Below are 23,628 nucleotides of genomic sequence, written 5' to 3'. Positions count from 1 at the left end.
AGCTGTGCATTTTCTGCCCTTCACTAGATTTAAGCAACAGCATGGAAAGACCAAGTGACTCCGACAAGAATCTGGAGAAGAGTTCTGATGAGAGAGAAGGTAGAGGATATTTTAAAATCTAGGCAAGAAATGATCAGAAATAAGAGGGAGGAGAGGATGAGGTGAGATGTTACACGGGGAATGAATATCAGTCAGTAGAGTGTGGTGGTTAATTGGATGTGAGTTGAAGGGAGCATTAAAGATGTCCCCAAAGTGTCCAGTTTGGATGGCTGCGTGGCTAGTGATGGCAAGAACCAGAGAGGAGGGGTGAAAAGAATCTTTGGAGGTTAGAGCCAGTTAGAACATTGGCAATAAGTTTTATTTTGTGAACCTACATGAAAAATCTTAGTGTAAGTCACTGGTGACGGATCTGAACATGTTCTGTGGGTGTGCTTTTAATTGGTAAAGACGTGTATATGCAGAGCCGGAGAGGTATTGGACAGTAAACCTGAAATATCCTTTAAATGTTCACTTCTCCTGCAAGAAGGCATCCGTAATGTTGAGTCTCTGCAATTAAATCAACTGTTTAGCTCTTATTAATGTTTGTCATTCATGGTACACAGCGACATAAATGTCCCTGCTGTTTCACACGTCACAAGAAACACATTTGACAGCTGTGGACTCAGACAGCCCCTGCCTAGGTTTGTTTTGTTTCTCCCTTGTGCTTTCTATGAATTGCCTGGGTGTCTAGGATTCCAAAACGGGTTAAATAATAAAGTGTATCCTTTGAAGGATTTGATTGAATAATTTCAGGAACACATTATTATTTCTGACACCCCTTAGAAGACTGTGATCTCCGCGAGATCACTAGAGTAAGATAACTGAAGGGGAAAACAAAAAAACAAAAACCCGGTTCTGGTTGACAGAATCCCAGTGTTATTGCAGGGAGGAGATAGGATGCTGTGTGCCACACTCAGTTAAATAAGATTCCCCCAAACCTCCTGTAGACTAAACCTTTATTCTAAGTTGTAAAATCTTTCATAGACCCTCCCTTCCAGCATTAGCCTTGTCCCTGACATAATAACAGCCCACCCATCCTAAAATTCAGAGGAGGGACTTCAGTGTTTGTCTTTAGGGATCGCAGCCAGTGTCCGGATACGCAGCACGACTTCATTGACATTTAAAACCTCAACTGAATCTGGGTACCCCTTCGAAACTAGTTTGCCGTTTTAAGCCAGGCTCCACCATTCTTGGGTTTCTGCAGCAGCAGAAGGAGATCATGCTCCATGGTACCAGGTCTGCATCTAAGGCCGTGGCAGAATTGCAAAGTGAGCAATAATGACCTGAGTGCCAGAAAACCTACTCTTTCAAACGTGTCTTCTAAGTCAGATCTCTTTCTCCCTTCCTCTTCCTCATGCTGCCCTTTGGTGGTCAGGGGACCTGTCCTTGTTTGGTAAAATCTCTTCCCCTCATGTCCACTGAAAATTCAAATTCCACAGGGCTGCTGATTTAAAAAAAAAAAAAAAAAAAAAAGACGAACAAACGTAACCAAACGTATACTAAAGAAATAGCATGTACCGGGCACTACTATTTACACTCAGCAACATCTTCCTGCATGTTAATGGATGACCAACTGTCTCTTATTGCTTGGGACTGAGGTACTTCCTGGGACATCAGTGCTAAAACCCAAGACTGTCTCTGTCTGGGAACTGAGGCACAAAGAGGAAGGGCATTTCCTAAAGATCAGACTCTTAGTCAGTGATTTGTCTACTCTTCACACACCCCGATCTTCTTGACTTCAATCTCTGGGCTGTTCCCGCTGTCACATGGGCTGGGCTAAAGGTCAGTTTGATGATTTGATGGAGTCGCACTAAGTTTTAGTGACTGAGATATATTTGCATGTTTCTGTAATAGTGCTGAGTATGGAGGAGGAGACAGTTTTTGGGTGGTATGTAGGCTGGTGGTCATTACACCTCCACACCTCCTCCCGTTTGCCAAACTACACCCGGAAGCAAATACCGAGAACCGGCGATTTCTACACACCTGTTTCTGAACATTAGCAAGTCTCTGCTCCTCAGGGGTTTAGTGTCACAGAGTGTCACGGCTTGGGAGAGTGTGAGCAGACATAGCATGCCTTGTAGAAGGACAAATCAGGTGAATCATGCCTGGAAAGTGTTTGCCGCAACCTCGACATCTTGGTGAAACCTACCACTCAAAAATTAACAGATTTCATTGGAAGATCTCATTTTCTAGGAATAATTTTCCCATGCAGCTTTCTTCTGTTTCCAAATCTCTAGTGCTCACATTTGTATTCCTGAAAATGGCTGTGTGTGCGTGTGTGTGTGTGTATTTATGTGCACATATGTATGGATGTGTGTGTCTATTGTATGTGCACGTGTATGTACATATGTTTATTGAATGCATGTGTGTATTTATTGCATGTTTATGTGCAGTTGTGTGTGTGTGTTTATTCTTCATTCCCAAAACCATCAGGAATTGGTTTTACTCCTCTTGGTGCCAGAATATCAAGGGTTGAGCAGTTACTATAAAGCATTACAACTGAAATGTAGCAGCTGAATTTGTTTCCAATTTTAATCTCCAGATCTGAAAGGTGAGCTGAGATCACCTAAATGCTAGATTTGTGATTGCTGGTGCTGATTTTCTCTAAAGCTTTTGCTCCCTCTAGGTTTTCTGCCCCTGGGGCCTGCTGGTAATGCTCTATACTCTCCACGCTCACGGTTCAGAAATTTTTATATTTGTAACTAACAGGATGAAAATGTGTGTAACTACATACACCTTTTTTCCTGTCAACCTCTCTACTCCTTTTTGTAGTGTTTGGTCATTCGATGGCTTTCCCCTCTCAAGTTTGCTCACATCATGCATCAGGCAAATCTTCTGCACACTTTCCCTCTTCTTAACAAAATATGACCTAGTGGAAGGACTGAGAAGAATAATTTTTTTATGAATAAATAATGATTGTTTGTAATTAACATATCAATTGTATGTATGGAAATGATGCTTCTAAATTACTTAACAGTGATTAGAAGCAGTTGATTTACTTAAGTATCTTGAAACATTCTTCCAACAAACTGTTAATTTATTTAGTAAACTTTGCCCCAGGATAATATAAAGGAAACTTCTGCTTATTCCAGAATTAGATTTTGTTGTTGCTGTTGTCCTTAAGCCCCTGAAGTCCTACAGTAAGATTATCACAAAGAGCTAGCATTTGTTGGGTCCTTTTTAAATGTCACACACTTTTCCAGGTGCTTTGTGTATATTAAGTTTAATGCCCATAATGAAACTTTATACATAGATACTCTATGATACCAGTTTTACAGATGAAGAAATTAAAGCTTGGAGATACTAAGCAGCTTACCATATATATATATATATATATATATATATATATATGAGAGAGAGGGCGGGAGGGAGAGGAGGAAAAGAGAAAGATGGTTTATTCATTGACTATTAATTGAGCACACAATAGATGCTGGGCACAGAGATGAATAAGACTCATCCTACCCTTGGACAGTCTGGTGACAGCAGAATGACTGTAAACTGATAAATCACAGTGCACTGAAATAGATATTATCATTTAGGCAGGAACAAAGTACTCTGGGAAAATATTAGCATATTTTTTCCAGGGGATAAATGTGATACTTTTTATACACTTGCCACTTTCCTTCAGCAAAAGAGAATATGTTTAGAACAAGAAATTAACATATTTGAGGAAAACAGTGGATCAAAAGTCAAAAAGTTTTTTTCTGAATATGTCCTGTAGCTTGTGCAGAGATATTCCATTCTTAACACCCGATCAATATGTATACGTTTTCTCAGTGACCAAAAATGATGATTCTAGAGCTACTACAAGGCAAAATTATGAGTTTCTAACCTACCCAGGTCTCATTCCTGGAATAACTTAGTAAAGAAACTCTTACTTTTTACTATTTGGGTTAGTTATAGTCTAGAGCACTGTGCCCAAACACTAATCTACGTGTCAGGGACTGGCTGACTGGCTATATCAGAGTTTTATAAAGTCACATATTCCTAGGTCATACCGCTGTGGATATAGCAAGTTTGAGACCCAGTCTAGGCCTCTAATATTTTAAAAATGCCTCGATTGATTCCTATGTATATACAGGTTTAAAAACTACTGGTCTAAAAAACCGCAAATAAGGAAGAGCCACCCATATGGTATTTACTCTCTAGTATCTTGTTTAAGGCTATGGATTTTGTAGGTAAGAGCCTAATCTCTGGAAACAGATCTCAGTTCTGCTTACTACCTGGGGACCTAGGATAAATTTCTTAAACTCTCCAGTACCTTTCTTATAGAGTTGTGAGGATTAGATATGATGCACAGAAAGTAGCCAACAGTGCTCTGCACTTAGTAAGTGTTCCATAAATGTTAGACTATACGCACACACACACACACAGGAACACATTTATATGTATAAATGTATGCATTCTTTTTATTATGTTTATTTTTGAGAGAGAGAGAGAGAGACGGAGACATAGCGTGAACAGCAGAGGGTCAGAGAGACAGGGAGACACAGAATCCGAAGCAGACTCCAGGCTCTGAGCTGTCCACCACAGAGCCTGATGTGGGGATTGAACCCACAAACCCTGAGATCATGACCTGCGTCGAAGCCAGACACTTAACCGACTGAGCCACCCACACGCCCCTAGATGCACACACGCTTAATAAAATGCTTTAACAGACTAAAAGGAAAGCTGTGATAAGAACAAAATGATTGATCACTGTTAACTTTGTGGAAAAGGAGTTGGTCTGTCTTCGGCTATTTCGGGTCATTTCAAACTTGAGAATCATAATCTACTAATATTAAGCCCTTCACATAGACTCATGCTGCTCCTTCACCAGCCAACTCTTATAGATCTTACCCTTGTCACTAGTTCCTACCTTTTCACATGGCACAAACAAGTTTTGTACAAAAGGTGCAAATTTCCAGTTATAAAACGAATAAGTCATGGGGATATAATGCACAGCATGGTGACTGTAGTTAATAATTCTGTATTGCATATTTGAAAGTTGTTAACAAAGTCAATTTTAAAAGTTCTCATCCCAAGAAGAACATCTTGTAACGTGAACGGTGATGGATGTTAGCTAGACAAACACTAAAATGCAAGGAGATAACTAGGATTGTTTCTAAGGGTCTTTATAGCTACAATGTTCTGAGTTTCTGAGCTACCTAGATATTGTAATCCAATGCTCTTCATATCATTTACTCCCTGATAACATCATTTGGCCCTTAATCCAAAGGAATGACTGATGTCATTTAGGAACCCATGCATAAACCTCGCTCAAGATATGCCTAGAATAACTGAGAAGCATAGCCAACTCTTGGTTATCAGAAAAAGTGTTTAAGCAACTTACCTATCAGCAAACTCCGTGAAGATTATATTCATGTGATCCCCACAGAGAAAGACCTGCATAAAGACCTGGGCATGGGCCATTTGACAGCTAATTATGCACAGATAACAAGCTTCCTTTCCAGGGCAGGCATCTCTTCCATCTGAGGGCTAGCCAGGGTCAAAATTTAACAACTAGTTTCTCAATTGCAGCGAGGAGAAAACACAAGTCATGAGCAAATTAGTGTCTGCGATGTGATCCAAAGTCTCTTTTATGAGAGAGAATTCTTAATCAACTAGGAAATTGAGCATACCATGAAAAAGCAACCATTCTGATATCTCACAAAGTGTGGAAATAGAAGAACCATTGAAAGATCAGAATGGCCATATTGTTAAGTTGGTTCATTTGCCAGCCACCGATTTGCTAAACCTCCATTAAATTAACTAGCTTTAAAGCTTCCTCGAACTTACAACTGCATGGGATTGTTGATGCAACAAGTATGCATCTGGATTTTACTAAGCTATTTTTCCCTGGCTTCCTGAATGAAAATATCTTCTTTTATATATTCACATTACAGGAGATGCAGCTCTTACGGTTTTGTATCAATTTAATATTTCATTAGCTTGTATTTATGCATCTGGAAATGGCAATAAAATGATTTTAATTCTCCCCATATTGATTTCTATGTGTATTTTTAAAAGGTTCGGCAGAAGGAATAAATCTTTTCAGGATGGAAATGTCCATTCTTCCTAGGGCATTTTAATTCACTTCAGTGAATGATCATGGCCAAAGTATGCCTAACTGTAGGGTAGATCATATTTCTTTTTATGGACCTTTTCTCTTTCCGGTCCGTGCTTCTCTTTGGTCTAAATATTTCCTAGGGACCTACTATATACCCCCATGCCTTCTTGACCACCCCTCGCCTTTCTTACTGAAATCTGACTTTCACCAGATGTCTTTATTAAATGAATCCTTGCGGGGCACCTGGGTGGCTGAGTCCAACTTAGGCTCAGGTCACCATCTCACAGCTCATGAGTTCGAGCCCTGCGTCGGGCTCTGTGCTGACAGCTCAGAGCCTGGAGCCTGCTTCGGATTCTGTGTCTCCCTCTCTCTCTGCCCCATCCCCACTCATGCTGTGTCTCTCTCTGTCTTAAAAATAAATAACACATTAAAAAAAATTAAATGAATCCTTGCTAATGAGTTCCTAAAATTGCAGTAAGTACAACAAAACTCCAAAGCAAGGGAATGAAATCTTAACATATAGGAAGGATTTCAGGTTTTAAATGCAAGAGGGGATTTTGCTGTAAAATTGGAAGGCTTGCTCAGTCTCTTCACATTCCAGTAGGGCCACATTCTCCTGATGGGTGAAAAACTGGAGGTGCAGGTTCTCAAGTGACCGATCAAACTGAGCTGGTTGTTACAGGACAATGTTACAGAACAAGTCAGGAGGGCTTTTAGATGTGCAGCCTTGACAGAAACAGTTTAATCGTTTACAAATAAACTATTGCATTTCAAAACATGTTTTAAACATTTAGCTCAAAATAAGGCATACTTTCATTAAGAGTGAGAGATTGAAGAAGCCCGAAGTAGGGATGGGTGATAAACGTTCAGGGCTCAAGGAATACCTGTTGACAAGTGCTTGCATATCAATATGTGTCTCCTAACTGAGCAGATAGTTTGGCTTCTTTTTTTGCATGGAATAAGACATCCATGCGTAGGTGATCTGCTTTTTTGTTCTTGCCTTAAAAGAAAAAGAAAGGAGAGAAAACGGCCTTCGTCTTCTAAAAAGCTGTACTGAGGGGAATGGGTTAAATGGTGGATGGGTGGTGAGGAGGGCACTTGTGATGAGCTCTGGGTGTTGTATGTAAGTGATGAGTCACTAAAGTCTACACCTGAAACTAATACTACACCGTATGCTAACTAACTGAAATTTAAATACAAATTTGCAGAAAAAAAAAAAGTTATGCTGAGGGACTAAAAGCACTTAAGAGGTAAATTATAGGTTGAAGAGATAAGCAATTGCACCCAATAGTATTCACCAAGTAGGCAAAGCCAATGGAAAAGGGCATCCAGATCAGTCATTAAGACAAGAGTTAAGACATTTTTCTAAAAACAATTAAAACATAAAGTTAAACAGTGTTTGAAATAATGCATCTTACATACTTCCACTTCTTCAAATCTTGGAATTACCTCTTAGTTTCTATTATACTGTTCAATCATGTAATTTCTACCATTTTCATAAAGCATTTTTGGAAGCAGAAGAAGTATGACACTCGGCCCAAACCTACCTTCGGAAGGTTCTGTGCCCTGGTGAAGAAAGCAAAGCGAAAGGCAGAGTCCAACCAGGAGAGCTATTGACTCTGGTGAGCTCAGAGGAACCTGAGTCATCATCTAAACCAGAGATAGAGAATCAAGGCAAAAATTCTAGATTCGAAGACCATGGCATCTGCTCCTTTATAAATTGCTAACTGTGTGGGGAGGAGCGGAGCTGGGGGTTGGAGAGGATAACTGATGGTTCAGTGGGGCTCGGTATGGCATACCAGCCATATTTCTCTCAGCTTTTCGTCCCTATGGTGAGAACTTGATGGCCCCATGTATTAGTACCACAGGTCTCCTGTGGCAACTCAAAATTGCAGGCATAATGCCTAAACTGGGATAATGGGCCTCCAAAGGTCTGGCCTAGAATTTCCAACCCTATTAGATGAAAGCAAATAGAACAAAAACCAAAAGGAGTCTGGAGACTAATCATCTGGCCTAGAAAACATGTGAACCAGTGTTATTGAACCATATCAACAAATACATTTTAATATTAAAGAAGAAACTAGAGAAGAGCAGGGACAGCCAAATCACTTGCCTTTAGAAGGAGAGATTCACACAGTAACAATTCACCTTGGGGCAAATTAGAAATTTTGTGCACACTGAAAACAGGGATTATATTGTGCACAGTTGTCAAAGTGTTCACCTGTCCTTTATGTTCTTCTAAAGTACTTAGAATATAATTTGTAGAATATGTGCTAAATAAGCATCTGTTGAGTGATCATGTCAATGATTGAATAATTAAAAGAATACATTCATCAATGAATAAGTCTATTTCCCTAAGCTTTAGCTTAGGCAAAAAATTCACTCTGCCCAGCAGCTTTTTTTTTTTTTTTTTATAAGCCCTTGTTCTCCATTGACCACAGAGTTAGTGAAGGAGTAGTCATGGAAGTTGCCTCCAGGGCTCACCACGGTCATCTCTTAAACCCTTAGTATCTGCCTAGTGCTCCAACACATGAGGAAGCCGCATTCTTACACACCAGCGTGACTGCCTCATTGCTAAGTTCAAAGTTTTTTGGGTTTTTTTCACTTTTTTGTTTTCTCAGTCTACTCCAGCTTGCTGAAGCAAGTGATAGAATGGAACATAATCTTTTGTCTCCAAATCTGTATAATGTAGTAATTATGAATCTCAAGATAAGCTGAAGTGTGCTTAAAATGCAACTTACTTTACTTTGAGTAACTCAATATAATATCCATTTTGAGTCCCCTTTCTGCTTGGGTTGTAAAATGTGATCTCAACCAATTTTGGGTGGCTTCTCGGCCACCTTAGCCCACTCTTAGGTTTTCTGGAAGTCTCTCAGCCTATCTCCTCACACAGATGATTCTCCTAGGAGCTCTATCCATGAAGCAAGTCAAAAGACCTTTGTACTTCGATCCTACAAAATAGGAGTTATGTCATCTGCCCTGAAGATCAGCTGAGAGGGAAGAAGATTATCTCCTTTTCTCAGAGCCCTTCTAATATGATTACAGCTTTTTTCTGTTTTGCTTCTCACTAATCCTAACCTGGAGAATCTTTAGAAGCTCTGGGAAAAGAAACCTCTTTGTATTTCCTTGTGGTAAAAACATAGTTTCCCCAACTATTATCTGTACCATCTGGACCATGATGCTCAAAAGACTTCGTACTCCAAAGCGGAGAACTGATTTATTTTTTTGCTTTCTGCTTTATCACTCCTACCTTATAGGTATGTGTGCATATCTGATTATATCCTTAGTAAATTTCTCTGAAAATAAACTATTCTTTATAAAGGGCTTATTCAATGCATAACGATAATGCCCTCTGGAAAAATTGTACCAGTTTGTGTCAAGTTATTAGCAGTATATGAGAGTGCCATTTCCCTACATCCTTGCAAATACACCATATTTACCATTTTTAAATTAAAAATGAAATATTTTGTGTTCATCTGTACTTATTTCATTACAAGAAAGCTTAAACATCCTTTCATGAGTTTTTATTTTTGAATTATTATGTGTCCATGAGTCCATGTGCCCATTTTGCTTAGGTCTTTACTGGCATTTAAGAATATTAAAAATTTGTCAGAAATTGAGAATGTTTTTTTTTCTGGTTTGTTATTTGACTTTTATGGTATATGAGATAGAGAAACTTAGAATTCATAAATCTGATTTTGTGATTTTCCCCTTGGCATTTTTACTTCAGAATTCTTTTTCCATTGCAAGATGAATGTTCACCTCTATTTCATTTTAGTTGCTTTATGGTTTTATTTTTACGTTTAAATTTTTGATCGGTTATATTTAGCATAGACTATGAGGTTTGGGCTCCACATTACTTTCTATCTTTAATTATTATTTGTTTCAGCATCCTTATGTAACAGTCCTTTCCCCCTTTGGTCTAAATCCCACATCTGTCCTATAACAGAGTTTTACATAATCATGGATCTGCTTCTGGACTCTGTTCAGAACTCTTACTACAACAATAAGACACTGCTTTAATCATTATAGATTTTTAACAACATTTAATATCCGATAGGGAGAGTTTACCTTTATTACTCTTTTTTAAAATTTTGTCAGAATTTTCTTGACTAGTGCATTTGTTCTTCCAGATGAAATTTAGAAATCCCACTCTAAACGTTAGTGTGATATTTGAGGTCTTGATTGCTTCTGATCCTCTGAACGTGAGCCCCCATTCAATCCATCCGATACCCTACTGCATCCTAACCTGCCTATACTTCATCTACAAATGCAATAAATAATGATAATGGCAATGAATGCCACTTGCCCTACCTTCTTGAGATTTCAAACTGGGATTTTAATAAGATGCTAATTTCAGATTGGTCTTGCAGGGAAAAGAACATGCAAGCTCTCCCCTTTAAGAGATGTCACTGTTTTTTCAGAGCGTGGAAGGGGAACACCATGAGAAAGCGGTAGAACTACTCAAGGCTGCTAAAGACAGCGTCAAGCTGGTGGTCCGATATACCCCCAAAGTCCTGGAAGAAATGGAGGCTCGCTTTGAAAAGCTCCGGACCGCCCGGCGTCGGCAGCAGCAACAGTTGCTAATCCAGCAGCAGCAACAGCAGCAGCAGCAACAAACACAGCAAAATCATATGTCATAGGTAAGAAGTGCCTTCTTCCGCACAAGGGAAGTCCCTTACGCATATAAGTTTGTTTCGGTTTTTAATATAGTTTCTTAGCTGGATTAAAGTCATTAGGTTTGACAATGCCTCCCAAAAATCAATCAAGCAAATAAAAAAATGATGATCTCAGAAAATGTCAAGAAGACAGTTGCTGACTTTATGTCATTCAGCCATATTTTCTGCAAAGGTAAAATATTTTGGAAAATAATATACTTGTGGGGGGCAGGTACAGATTAGGAGATGCCTTTATACAAATTGAGAAAATACACCCTCTGTGTAACCCAGATCACTGGGCACATAGCCACATGACAAGAGTGTGGGTTGGATTCCAGCCCCACTCAGCCCCTTAGCCATTTGCCTTTGCACAGTGTACAAACTAAACAACCTGATCTTGGGAAGACCCCTTTAGAATACTACAAATTATTGGAAAACTACTCCACTCTGAAGAATGAAGTGGAGACCAGTGTGCATGTTCTAAGAGATTCGAAATTCTCTGTGGGTGCTCACTTCAAATGTGATGCTCTTCCCTTTTTTCTAAATTTCACTTTGTGACAAAAATGCTAAGTCAGGTTTTGCTATATGTTTTTAAGAAAATTCAAGAAAAAAATGTTAAGAATCACCATCTTTGAAGTGCCTCTATGTGTGAAGTTCTTTTCACGTATTCTTCCTTATCCTCAGAAAAACTCTTCAAGGTATCACTAAAATCCCATTTTTTAGACGAATGATATGAAATTGCAATGGCTTTGTGGTGTCCTTACAGCCACACTTACAAGTGGCATAGAATTATTTTCCTTTTTGCTCTTTGCAGGCAGTTCATCCGCCAACATCAGATATTCTGGTGTTCTATAAATTGTCCTTGCTATCCTTTGGAAGAGAGTTAATAGCATTGTAGACCTCTATGCTGTGATGTCTGCAAATGTGATTTTGAAGTTTCAAATGTCCTTGGAAAAATGACATTTTTGAACCCATTTTGAACATTAGGTAATAGTGGTTTTAGGTCATTCAACATCAGATTACTATTTGCACAACTGGAAACATTGGATATGACGTGAGACTTTCTGTTGCTTGCAACACAAAAAGGAGAAGCTACAGGGGGAAGTATAAAGACTATAGGATTTGTCCTCAGACAGTGCTGAGGATTCAGTCTTTCTTTTATAGTCTGTAAGTGCTATTGTATATACCACAGTTTGGTGACTTTATCTAAACTCACCTTTCATTCATTCTACAAATTACATTTATTCAGCAGTAAATATCTATTTGGTACTGCCGTGGGCCAGGCACTGTTCGATGGGCTGCAGAAACAACATGAACAAAGCAAAGTCTTTGCTCTCATGGTGCTTACATTCTGGTTGGGGGAAATGGTTAATATACAGGTACATGAAAATATCCTGTTGGAACCAGTACTTTGCAGAGTTAAAAGGGTGCTTTGATAGAGATTGGCTAGGTGACAACTTTTGATTAGGTGATCAGGGGAGACATCTCAAAGGAGAGGACACTTAAGCTGAGGTTGAAGGATGAGGAGAAGCCAGAAATGAGCATAAGAAGAGGAGGAAATAGCCAGTGTGTAGCTCTAAGAGAAACTCCTGAGCTATTTGATGTTTGAGGAATAGAAAAAGAGCCAGTGTAATTAGTTAGGAAATAATGAGTGAGGAAAGAAGGTAGATGGGGGCCAGGTCGCAGAAAGCTTTTTAAACCACTGAAAGAAGCTAGATTTTATTGCAGTGGAAGCCACTAAAGGTTTTAAGCAAGGGAGTGACATGATCTGATTTATGTTTTTAAAAAGATTACTCTGGTTGTTCTGAAGAAAACAGATTATTGTAAGGTGAAAGTGAGAACAGAGACTAATTACAAGGCTATTATATAGTAGTCCAGGCAAGATATATGGTGCCTTAGCCAGGATGATAGGGTTGAGATGGAGTGATAGGGATACATCTGGACAAGTCATTTCGTCCACATCCTTCTCCTCTCTTATCCATTCCAAATGTACAGGTATTTTACCTTGGTGCTTTCAGAATCCCTTCAAAGATCTTTTTTCTAATAATGACAATCCACAATTCTTTAGTCAAACATGGACACTCTTTCCACTAACCCCTTTTTTTCTTCTATCCTCAAAAATGCAGACTTGTACCATTTTTCTAATTGGTTTGCCACACTGGCCCAGAGTAAAATTACTCTAAAGTGTTTTGAAAGAAATATGTTGCCATTCAGACTTCTGAGGTCTTACTAAAAGCTTCCACCATTATATCCATTCAGTCTTCATATCTTTCGAATATCTTTGTATTTCCTGGGCTGTGCCCTCAATTCCATCTCTCTGCTCCATCGGCCTTCATTAAATTACTTCAGAATTTCCTATTGTCTCATCGCCAAAGATTAACATAAAACAAATTTGTTTAATGTTTATTTATTTTTGAGAGAGAGAGAAAGAGAGCACGGGCGGGAAGGGGCAGAGAGAGAGAGGGAGACACAGAATCCGAAGCAGGATCCAGGCTCACAAGCTGTCAGCACAGAGCCTGACGGGCTCGAACTCATGGGCCATGAGATCATGACCTGAGCCCAAACCGGACACTTAGCTGACTCAGCCATCCAGGCACCCCAAAGACTAACATTTTTAATAGAAGACATTTACTAACTGTTTTTTTTCCTTATACACGATATGGTGATTCTACTTAAGTGAACATGAAATTTATATTTACGCCTGCCAAGACAGCACTTCCTACACACACCATCATGGCCCCTTGAGATGAAACCGTAGTGACCATTTCAAGTACAAGCCAAGTACAACCAAGTCATGTCGTGCACGGATTTTATGGTGAATTCAGTCAAAGAGACCTACATTAGGTCTTGTTCAACTTTTAATTAATTAGATTTTAAGGATTAAATGGGATTTGTTACACTTCCTAACTCATACTATGACTGCTTTTGGGAAGAAATTTGAAGCTAATTTGACCAATTGACTGAACAGATCTCTGATTTTTTTTTTTTTTAAGTTTGACAAGTCAAGCAAAGACCAGGTAAAGCAACATATTCATCAGATACTGTCTTATTGTTTACCACATGAAATACAGTTTCTCTTCTCTAAATGAGGAATTTTTTAAATCCAAAATGGTATATGTTATGAAGTAACTAATCATGGTAAGTGGTACATACAAATGGAAAATATGTTGAATGCAAGTGGTGTGTGGAGAATATCTGTTATGCTCACTTTTAATTTTAAACTCACCTGAAATAAAACTCAATTGTTTTTTTCCCCTTTTATGTTTGATAATCAGGAGGAGTAGATTACATTTTCTAAAAGGTAATAGATATGATCTTTATACAACTGTATTATAGAAACCGAAACAGAGAATAGGCATATAGGTATTTTTATTCTATACCCACTTTCTTGACAGAGAGTGTTACATTTATTTGGCTTGCAGGATCTCATTTTTTAAAGCATGAATTTGTATACATATTCCACCCAGACTCTTGACCAATAAAAGGGGGAAAGAAGAGTAATCCTTCTTGAGTTGTCTCAGAAAAAATTCTGAGGAAGTCAAGACTTAAAAGATTGTCAACTTCCTCTGCCCTCTTGTTGCTGGATTGAGAGTGGAGAATTCATGGCATCTGAAACCATTCTGGATCTTAACATATTTACAAAGTAGCTGGAGTTTGCTAGTGGCCTCACCAGCTGTCAGTCCCCCACTTCCTTTACTTTGTCCACTGCTGACTGTTCTATATCCTCCACTACCACTGCCACAGCCGCCATCTTGAGGATCCGATCCAGAAAACCACGGCAGAAGTGAGAAAACCAGCCTCAAAGGAAGGATACCTCTGATAAAATTGAATCCAAGGAACCCAGAGTGACCGAGTAGAAAACTGGAATAATAAAAATAATAATCATAATGCTGGATAACATTTATTAAGCAATTAGGGTGTGCCGAGAACTCTTCTAAGTGCTTCATATATGTTAAATTACTTAATCGTCACAACAATCCTGTAGGTATTAGGTAGTAGTTTAAATCTCATTTTAAAGAAAGAAAATGAGGCATGGAGGATTTTTTTAAAACCATTTCACAGCTAGTAAGTAAGTGATAGGGCCATGATTCAAACCCAGAAACATACGTTCCAAAGCCTCTTTCTCTTAATCACTGTGCTACCCTGCCTTTTTCTTCGATGGCTCTTGCCCATCCTTCCTCACAGACATGTTCACATAAGCTTTCCAGGGATTCATTCTCACCCTACTTACAGCTGGAGTTACCCAGTTCACCTTTACCACTCATCCCATACCTCAAAGCACTTCCATCACTTTGGTTTTATTAATTTCTTACTGCTGCCCTAAAAAATTACAAGTTTGGTGGCTTAAAAGAACAGAAATTTATTGTCTTGTAATTCTGTAGGACCGAAGTCCAACACAGTCTCACTGGGCTTTAGGAGGCTCCAGGGGAAAATTCATTTCCTTGACTTTTCCTGCTTCTAGAGGCTCTCCACATTCCTTGCCTCTTGGACCCTTTTCCTTCTTCAAAACCAGCAAAGGTGGTTAAGTCCTCACATTGCAGTGCTCTGACTTCTGCTTCCTCATCGCACCCACTCTCCTGGCTCCTTTTCTCTCTCCATCTTCCACTTTTAATTATATCAATTATAGATCCCACTTGGATAGTCCAGGTTAATATCCATATTTTAACATCAGCTGTTTAGGAATCTTAATTCCACCTACACCTTTAATTTCTCTGTAGCATGGAATCTACTAGGTATTAGGACGTGGCTATATTTGGGGTCCATTATTCTGCCTACCACAATGACTCATTAAAAAGTTAGCAAAGCAGGGGCACCTGGGTAGTGCAGTCAGTTAAACGTCTGACTCTTGATTTTGGCTCGGGTCATAATCTCACATTTCATGGGATTGAGCCCCGCAGACCTGGTTGGATTCTCTGTCTCCCTCTCCCTCTGTCCCTCTCCTGCTCACTCACACGCAATCTCTCTTTCTGTCTCTCTAAATAAATAAATAAACATTAAATAAAATTAACAGAGCAATTTGATCAGTAAAATTTACACTAATATGGAAAAAGAGCTTTTATTGAAAAGCATAAAAAGAATAATCTATGGAATTACAAAGCAAGGGAATAAGAAAAATAATGAGAACATTTGGTGCAGATGGTTCTTCCCAGTGGGTATTTCGGTGACCCACATTTTGGAAGCCCAGTCATCTCTCAGCTGCTGGCATATCCCTCAGGCCTACCCCCTCCCCTGGATAGATGAAAAGATCCAAGACTCTTACTAAAATTCACCTGTTCTGAGTCCCATTCCCTTCGGACGTGTAACTATATAATAAGTTAATTCATTAAAAATTCACTTGGTAATTAGGGGACCTGTAGACAGTTATTCAATATAGGACCCAGTAAAATGGTCTGTTCGTAAGGAAAAAATATGTAAAACTCATAATAAAATATGTGGCAGTTAGTGAGCACTCCAAAGTGGTAAGGTAGTGGTAGAATTACAGTAGTAAAATGTCACCAACAGATACTGCTTGTGGGTAATATGTTGTCAGGTGACTCCTGAAGAAGCACAATGGCCTTGTGCATGGCTTTCAAGCCACACTGCAGGCCCCAGGGGCTTTTAGGCACATCTCTAGAAGGCATGCCAGCTGGAGAGTGTTGACGCAAAGTAGGCAGATTGCAAGGCCTGCCACAATTTGTGAAAATCTGTTTTGTATATGATGCTTCGCATTCATTGAAATAAAAATATCCACAGCCTTGAAAAACAAAGATTGGAAACCACTGTTCTCTCTGGAAGGAATGATTCCATAACGGCGGAAGAGGGACAGGTCTTGGGGGAGTGTTCAGGGAGGCTGCTCCTCCAGATCTGACCATAAGGCAGCTGCCTACTCTTTGCTACCTGGTGTCAGGCCTGAAACAGGCCTGATACCTGCTTCAGAGAAGGGATGTTGGTGCTTCCAGCCTGTCAGAGAGAAGCTTTGCTGACTGCACCTCAAAAAGATCCCTAAGACTCACACTATAAAGGTTATCTATCTTTTGCTTTTATGAAGAAAAACAGAGTCATCTGGAATAGGGAGGAAGAAATGTTTTACATTTGAAATGTTTCCAAACTGGGGTTCTGTCTTTCATTTTAAGGAACAACTGTGTCTTTTCCATCCTCATTCGATAATTACTTCCTTTGCAAACATCAAACAATTTTTTTTTCATATGTGGAAGATTGTGCACGAGTGATAGGGCCTAAAATAATCCTTGCTGTTCTCACATAGCACATGCTCTTTTGATATTTTTAGCATATTGTAGTTGACAAATGAATACTAATCACTGATTTCCCTTCACTCTTTTCCCTCCTTTCAGGTCCTTAAAGAGAGGCTACTTGATCAAACATCTGATAGTCACAAATTTGAAACCGTGCTTCACAATCCCAGCACATAATGAAAGGAAAAGACAACATTGATAATTATACCTGTCAAGAAGCTGTGACCACGTGATATATAAGTTCTTCACCCAGGCAACTCCTTTCTCTGGGGCTGAATCCCCACTGCTCATGCGCTCTTTACACACACAGACCTTCCATGCACTGCAGTGGGAATTCTCAGTGTGTAAAGGGAGCAGTTTTCCGGTCCGCAGACTGAAATAGTACAAGAAGAATAAAGTCCATGACTTTCCGATAAATCACCGGGCCAAGATTAAATGAATCTTTGTTCTACAGCTTTTCCAGAGATTAACAAATCCCTCATTAGGCTATAGTTTAAACTGCATCAGTTCAAGGTTGTCATCACTTAAAAGAAACCTACTCATTGCCCTATACCCTGACCTCTTCCACATCCATATTGCTGAGTTGTCTGAATTAGAATTCCAGTTAATTGCAAATGCCACCTTTATTCCCCTTATGCTATATTTATACTCTGTTCAGGTTCTAGAAGCAATTGGCTTTTTATTTTCTGTTTCCAAGAATTTTATTATGCATTAATGGAGAGGGACAATTTTAGCTCAACTTTTGGTTTGCTAGAGACACGGATAGAGAACTCTAGTACTGTATATTTTTTTAATTTAACTATCACTTGTATCTATGATTATTAATTCTAACAATATAACATGTATTTATTCCACAAAATATATATTATCAGAGTGTATCTGTTACAAACTGAGGTCTTTTCTTACCAAATGTTATGAATCTGGTAAGAGAATACTAGCAAAGGACCTAGCTTCATGAACTGATCCTCCTGTGATATTTCCATATAACCCTGCTCTCAATATTTGTTTGTTAAGTTTTATATTTTTTGATTGATAAACTCTAGGTAAGTCAGATATCTTTCTGTCTACACTGATATGTTGTCATAGAAATTTATTTAATATGTTAAAGCCTAAGGCTTTACAAAACTCAATTATATATGTTCATACATATACAAATATATGTGTCACACAAGGTTTAAATCAGTTTCCCCAAAGACAAAGTGGATGTTTTTGGCAATCTAAGATCAAAAGTAGTATTCCTTTCAAAATTAGGCATATGTAAATGAGGATATTAATTTTGTGAATGAAAAATGCTGCTCCTTCTAGAGGGAAAAAATACGTAATTCATTACACACATTCATATAGGAAAATAGACAATGTGATATCATCTCTCAGAAAGTATCATTTGCTGGAAAATGAGCCACCTCTACAGATCTTCACTTTGGACTTATGGTAAATCTAAGCACATAAGTCTGATTTTACTCATTGGAATGAATAGAAAGCAATAATTATTTGCGCAGTTAAATACCTTAGGCACAAAAATGTACCTGAAAAAAGAATACACGTTCAGTTGAAACATTCTAGAAAGATGATTAAAACTGAGGCCAATATTTGAATGTTTCTTTTTCTCAAATGCAGAAATTGATTCCCCAACATAAATAAATTTTACATTTCAGATAGTCCCCCAAATTAGAAATTTATGAAGCTCACTTCAGGAGCTATTTCTTGAAAACAAAACAAAAAAACCAAAACAAAACCAATCAGAAGTACCCAGTACATTTTATTTTGCCCTTTCAAAGGGTGTTATTATCAATATCAAGTTCTGCCTACTCTTCACAGTGCATCACCCAACAGAGAGCAAAGAGCAAGGAAGCTAGGAGGTACACCAATTCCAACAACCATCCTGAAAACATATCATTTTTTACTAGAGAGAAATGAGGGGGGAGGGGAGGGTAAGGGGGATGACCCTGAATGTTATGTGAAATAGATTTACAAAAGAGATAAGCATGACTAAAGGGAGTGAATGGAGACTAAGTGAGTATTACTCAGTTTGAAAGAAGTAGTTCTCATTTTTATAAGAAAAATTTAATAAAACATATATTTTAGTTATCATTTAACAAAGAAATGTTAAAGCTATTCAGGCAATGCCACAGATTCTCATAAAGGGAAATATTTGCACCCTTGTAATGAGAAAATGGTCATTTCAACACATTTCAATGCCTTGTATAAATTTGAAGTTCAAGATACGTTTTCATTTAGCCATAAGTGTATGGTTGATATTAAATTATCATATATTTTCACATCAATATAAATCTTATCATGGTGTTACAGAAGCAGCTATCAAGTGAGCAGATACTTTACGTTTGTGTTTTCTAGATGTCTTTGTATGTTATGCTTCATTTGCATAATGGTTAAATGCTAATAAATGTATGCCAAGTCCTTTGTCAAAGTGAAGGGGAAATCCATCACAACTAAGGTATCTAAAGACAGAGTACATGTCACGGTGGTCCTACATACAAATGATACAATGGCTGGTCTTTTTTTTTTTTTTTTTTTTTTTTCAGTAAAATCTGGGTATTGAAATATAAACCTTCCCTTAAAGTTTTAATCAAAAGTAGCTGACCCTAAGACTTAGAGAGGTCCTTTTGAGGTTATCTAAGTTTCACTGAAGCCGGAGGGAAAGGGAAAAAATTGTACTAATGTTGTTTACTATTAATGATCTTGGTAGAGCTATTGGCATGTCCAAAGTCATATTAAAGACATAACAGGTGCCTCTTACATAAAGCTCAATCCTGAATATCATAAATAAATTAGATATTCAAAGTTAGGGGGAAAATCTGGTATGACTGTATCTTCTTGATCCTGGTGAATTTTAGTTCTTTCCCCCGGTCAGATTGGTGGCCAGATTTTTCTAAACTCTTTTCTGCGGTGATTTTGAAGGCCAGTACTCAGAGCATACTTCAGTAAAAAAAAAAAAAGAAAGAAAGAAAAAAAAAAAAACAAACCTGAACCTTTTCATTTGGAGCATTTACATTTTGATTCTGTTCCCATTTGAAATAGAACATCCGCATGGAGATAATGAGCTTAAGTTACAATTGACTTTGGAAAGAATAACAGACTTTTGTGCTCCCTCAATCCTGTAATCAATAGGGAATTCTCTTGTTATGTGAACTACCACTATCTTTTAAGACAATGCTAAGATCTAAATGCAAAATCTAGCTTTCAGGGGCTTTTTACGAATTCAAGGCTGCGAAGAACTTGGCTAGAGATGGATTACATCAATTTACAAATGCAGTTCTCAACCCGTGACAAATCAAACTGATGTGATCTCACTTCATTTTACTCAGCTGTGCCTATAGGACTCCAAGACGTTGGGATATTTTGTCTACATTATCTTAAGCCTCTATAGATATCTGTTAATGTGTGAATAATGTCTGAGTTTCTCATCTTTTAGCTGGTTTGTGTTTATTATACAGCCTGTTAACAAAGACCAGCTTTAGATAGCATTGTGAAGTAGAAATCAATGTTCTGAAGATTCAGGGAAGCCAGTGTTAGGCAGTATCTCCCCAAAAATGGGGCAGTCCTACCCATCTCGTCCCTCTCTGGATCATAAACTCCAGGAGCGAAAGGTCTGTGACTGCCTTGTGAACTGCCGTATCCCTGGCATCTGGTATGATGCTTGGCACACAACAGGCGCTCAGTTGGTGTTTGTTGAATGAATGAACAATTGCATAGGTTGATAGACAAATAAGTGAATGTTGCTTTCAGATAATCTGAAAAATTTCACCAACTTACAGTAATTGGCACTGTAATTTCTGAATTTCATAGTCAGAACCAGATTTACTCTTTTCATAAATAAATGCTTTTCAGATATATGAATTTGGAATCAATTACTTCAAAAGCTTCAAGGATTTGAGGGCATTTAGATAAGGGATAGTGTCTGGGGAGTAAGATATTTTAACAATGAATAAAACTCAGCCTTTCTAGTTTTTTTCTGAAAGCTCCCTGAGTTATTTTGCAAGGGCGATTAAAACATAAAACCCCAGTGATGAATTTTATAAAATATTATGTTTTAATTTTTAAAAAGGAAGAGAAGTCATGTCATCAAGCACATTTTTAATATCTCTTTCAATGTTTTATCTCTTTACTAGCAACATTTCTCTAAGGAGTTCCTAGTAATTGGGGACACATCTCTAAATCTTCTGCTTTCAAAAGATCATTTCTTTCCTATTTGATTTCTAGGATGTACCTGAGCTAATGCTTAATCGCATAGCAATTAAGACTTTTCCACGTGTTTATTCCTTTAACAAATATTTATTGTGCACCTACTACATTGCTAGGTCCTAGAAATGTAATGGCAAACAAGACAGACCTAGTGCCCTCCTGGAACTTACTATGAGGAACTCCTCAACACTTTGGTAGAGTTTATTCTCCATCGGGTCCCTCTTCACAGCCGACAGAAGAAATAAAATCCCTAACTCCGTGGAAATCATGAAAGAACCCCCTGCAGACACTTACGTGAACTTGCTTTTCAGACACATCACTCAAAAATACTGCTCAGTTTATCCATACACCATAGTTCTACCCCAGTAAGGTAGGTAAGTCGTAATTTATTCATAATGAACACTTACTGAACTCTCACTAGGTTCTACTGTTCTTGGTACTTTCCATAGACTACATCATTGAATCCCTTCAACAACTCCAGTAGGTTTCGTTTCATAGACAAGAACACTGAAGCACAGATATGTGACTTGTCCAAGGTCACACAGCTAGCAGATGAAATGGGGATTTGAACCCATGCGGTGTAACACAAGAGTTCATGTGTCGAACCGTTATCTGTGGTTTGGGGGACACCATTACATTAAAAACAGGAGTCATTAATATAAATGGGTCACTGTATATAAAAGCACTTTGAAGTTGTAAAGTAGTATGCAAAAACATAGTAGTGAAGTTATTATGCTCAACAGACCACATCAGTGGCAGAAGCAGACTAAAAACTCAGTCTTATGTTACAGCTTACTCTTGTGAAGAACACTTCAAGCCAGGGACACGGATAAAGTACAATCCAGGACATTTCTGGCATGTGGGAAATATGTCAATGACTTTTCAGAATTATTTGTTAGCCACTGTGTCTATCTGGTGCTACAAGAAACAAAATCCCTTGCTGTAAGGGCTTAAAATAAGTACACAGTGTGGAGCTGAACCAACGATATTTCACATTTATGGGAAAAGATCGGGCAATAGTACTATTTTCTCACCATTGCATGTGATCGCGTCTTTCCAATTGTTTTCTTCATTTTTCTGAAAGAGCTGCAAAATTGTGCAGTGGTTCAACCTGACCAAAGTGGTATTATGCTGCTGGGAAGTAAAAGTATTAGACACCAGACTGGAAGTATTGTCTTCATTATCAAATGACTTTTAAGTTCATTTAAAATACGGATATTGAAAGATGTTTAGATGCTGATGGTGCCTGAATATTTAGACGCCAAGTTCCTTGCCCTTTTTCATTCCAAACCATACAGTGGGGGTCACACTACTGAGGGGTAGATTCTAAAGCCAATAGGAAAGGCAGAAATTGAGATTGGCCTAATGTTAGAACCACAATCAGATGGATGTGACCACATTTCCAGAGGCTAACAGGAACTGACACCTTCTGTGGGGAGAGGGAACACCTGCTTCCATCTGATTCACTCACAAAGACGGATCCCACACATGATTTACATCTGTTCTCTCTCTGCCCCTCCCAGTCAAATGGGCATGTTCTACATCTTAAGTTCTGGTTCCTATTGGTGGCAGCAAGGAACCTTCTTAAAACTTTTAATACATCATTATTCTTCCCTAAGCAATTAGCCCTTTCAAAATAATTAACATTTTGCAAAATTTAGCTTTGCACATAATACGCCAATGGGGAAATTCAAATACTTTATTTCCAAAGTCATACTTTTTAACATCTCTCTACCTGCCTTTTGTCAAGTTTATTTTTACTGATATTACCATTCTCTGTACAAATATTGTCCTCTTCCTCACTTACCGTTTACATCGATTCTTAGACTTTTTAGATTTCACCTTGGCAAAGTCTTTTGAAACTATCTTCTCTTACCCATTCTAACTATTCCTACCCATGCATAGCACCTTAGTATTTTTTAACCAGGACTTTCATGAACTTTTAACTGTTGTCACAATGAACATGTCTCCCTAAATTTCCCTATATATTGGTGATAGGTAACTCGCTCTATTCCTTTGTTCAAAATCCTCTGATGGGTCCCCTATCTCTCTCTCTCACACACTCACACACACACACACACACACACACACACACACAATCACATTCTTAGTCTGAACCAGAACACTAATATGGTGTTGGGGAAGGAGGACGTTATAGTGCTCTCCCATCCACAAGTGCAAAACCTAGAATACAAAACGTGATGATATTGAAGTCTGGTGTATGGACTTTGAAATAGAAGTCATGGGATTTCATGACACTGAAAAAATTACAAGTTCTTTTTCAAGGTGAAGTTAAATGCAAAGAGAGACTAGCAGTGTTGTATAGTGAAAATACCAAGATTCCATCAAACAGTGACCCACAAATTCCAAAGTATTTGCTTGAGGTGTATGTATGTGTGTATGTGGATGGATAGGCCACCATGCCAACATTAGGGAGAGGTATAGG

The 23,628-nt window shown here is 38.3% G+C and overlaps 1 protein-coding gene across 1 annotated transcript in view; it reads left to right on the top strand.

The window, feature by feature from the left end:
• The window catches only part of LIN7A (lin-7 homolog A, crumbs cell polarity complex component), a 121,436-nt gene extending 103,404 nt beyond the window's left edge, over positions 1-18,032 (top strand). Inside the window, exons 5-6 of the mRNA XM_027071170.2 lie at positions 10,513-10,731; positions 17,079-18,032. Of these exons, the coding sequence (XP_026926971.1) occupies positions 10,513-10,731 (219 nt within the window). The 3' untranslated portion in view covers positions 17,079-18,032. The remainder of the gene's footprint in view (positions 1-10,512; positions 10,732-17,078) is intronic.
• Positions 18,033-23,628: the final 5,596 nt, after the last annotated feature.

Source organism: Acinonyx jubatus, chromosome B4 (genome assembly GCF_027475565.1).
Source record: "Acinonyx jubatus isolate Ajub_Pintada_27869175 chromosome B4, VMU_Ajub_asm_v1.0, whole genome shotgun sequence".
NCBI classification, from domain to species: domain Eukaryota; kingdom Metazoa; phylum Chordata; class Mammalia; order Carnivora; family Felidae; genus Acinonyx; species Acinonyx jubatus.
This window is presented reverse-complemented; position numbering and strand designations above follow the sequence as displayed.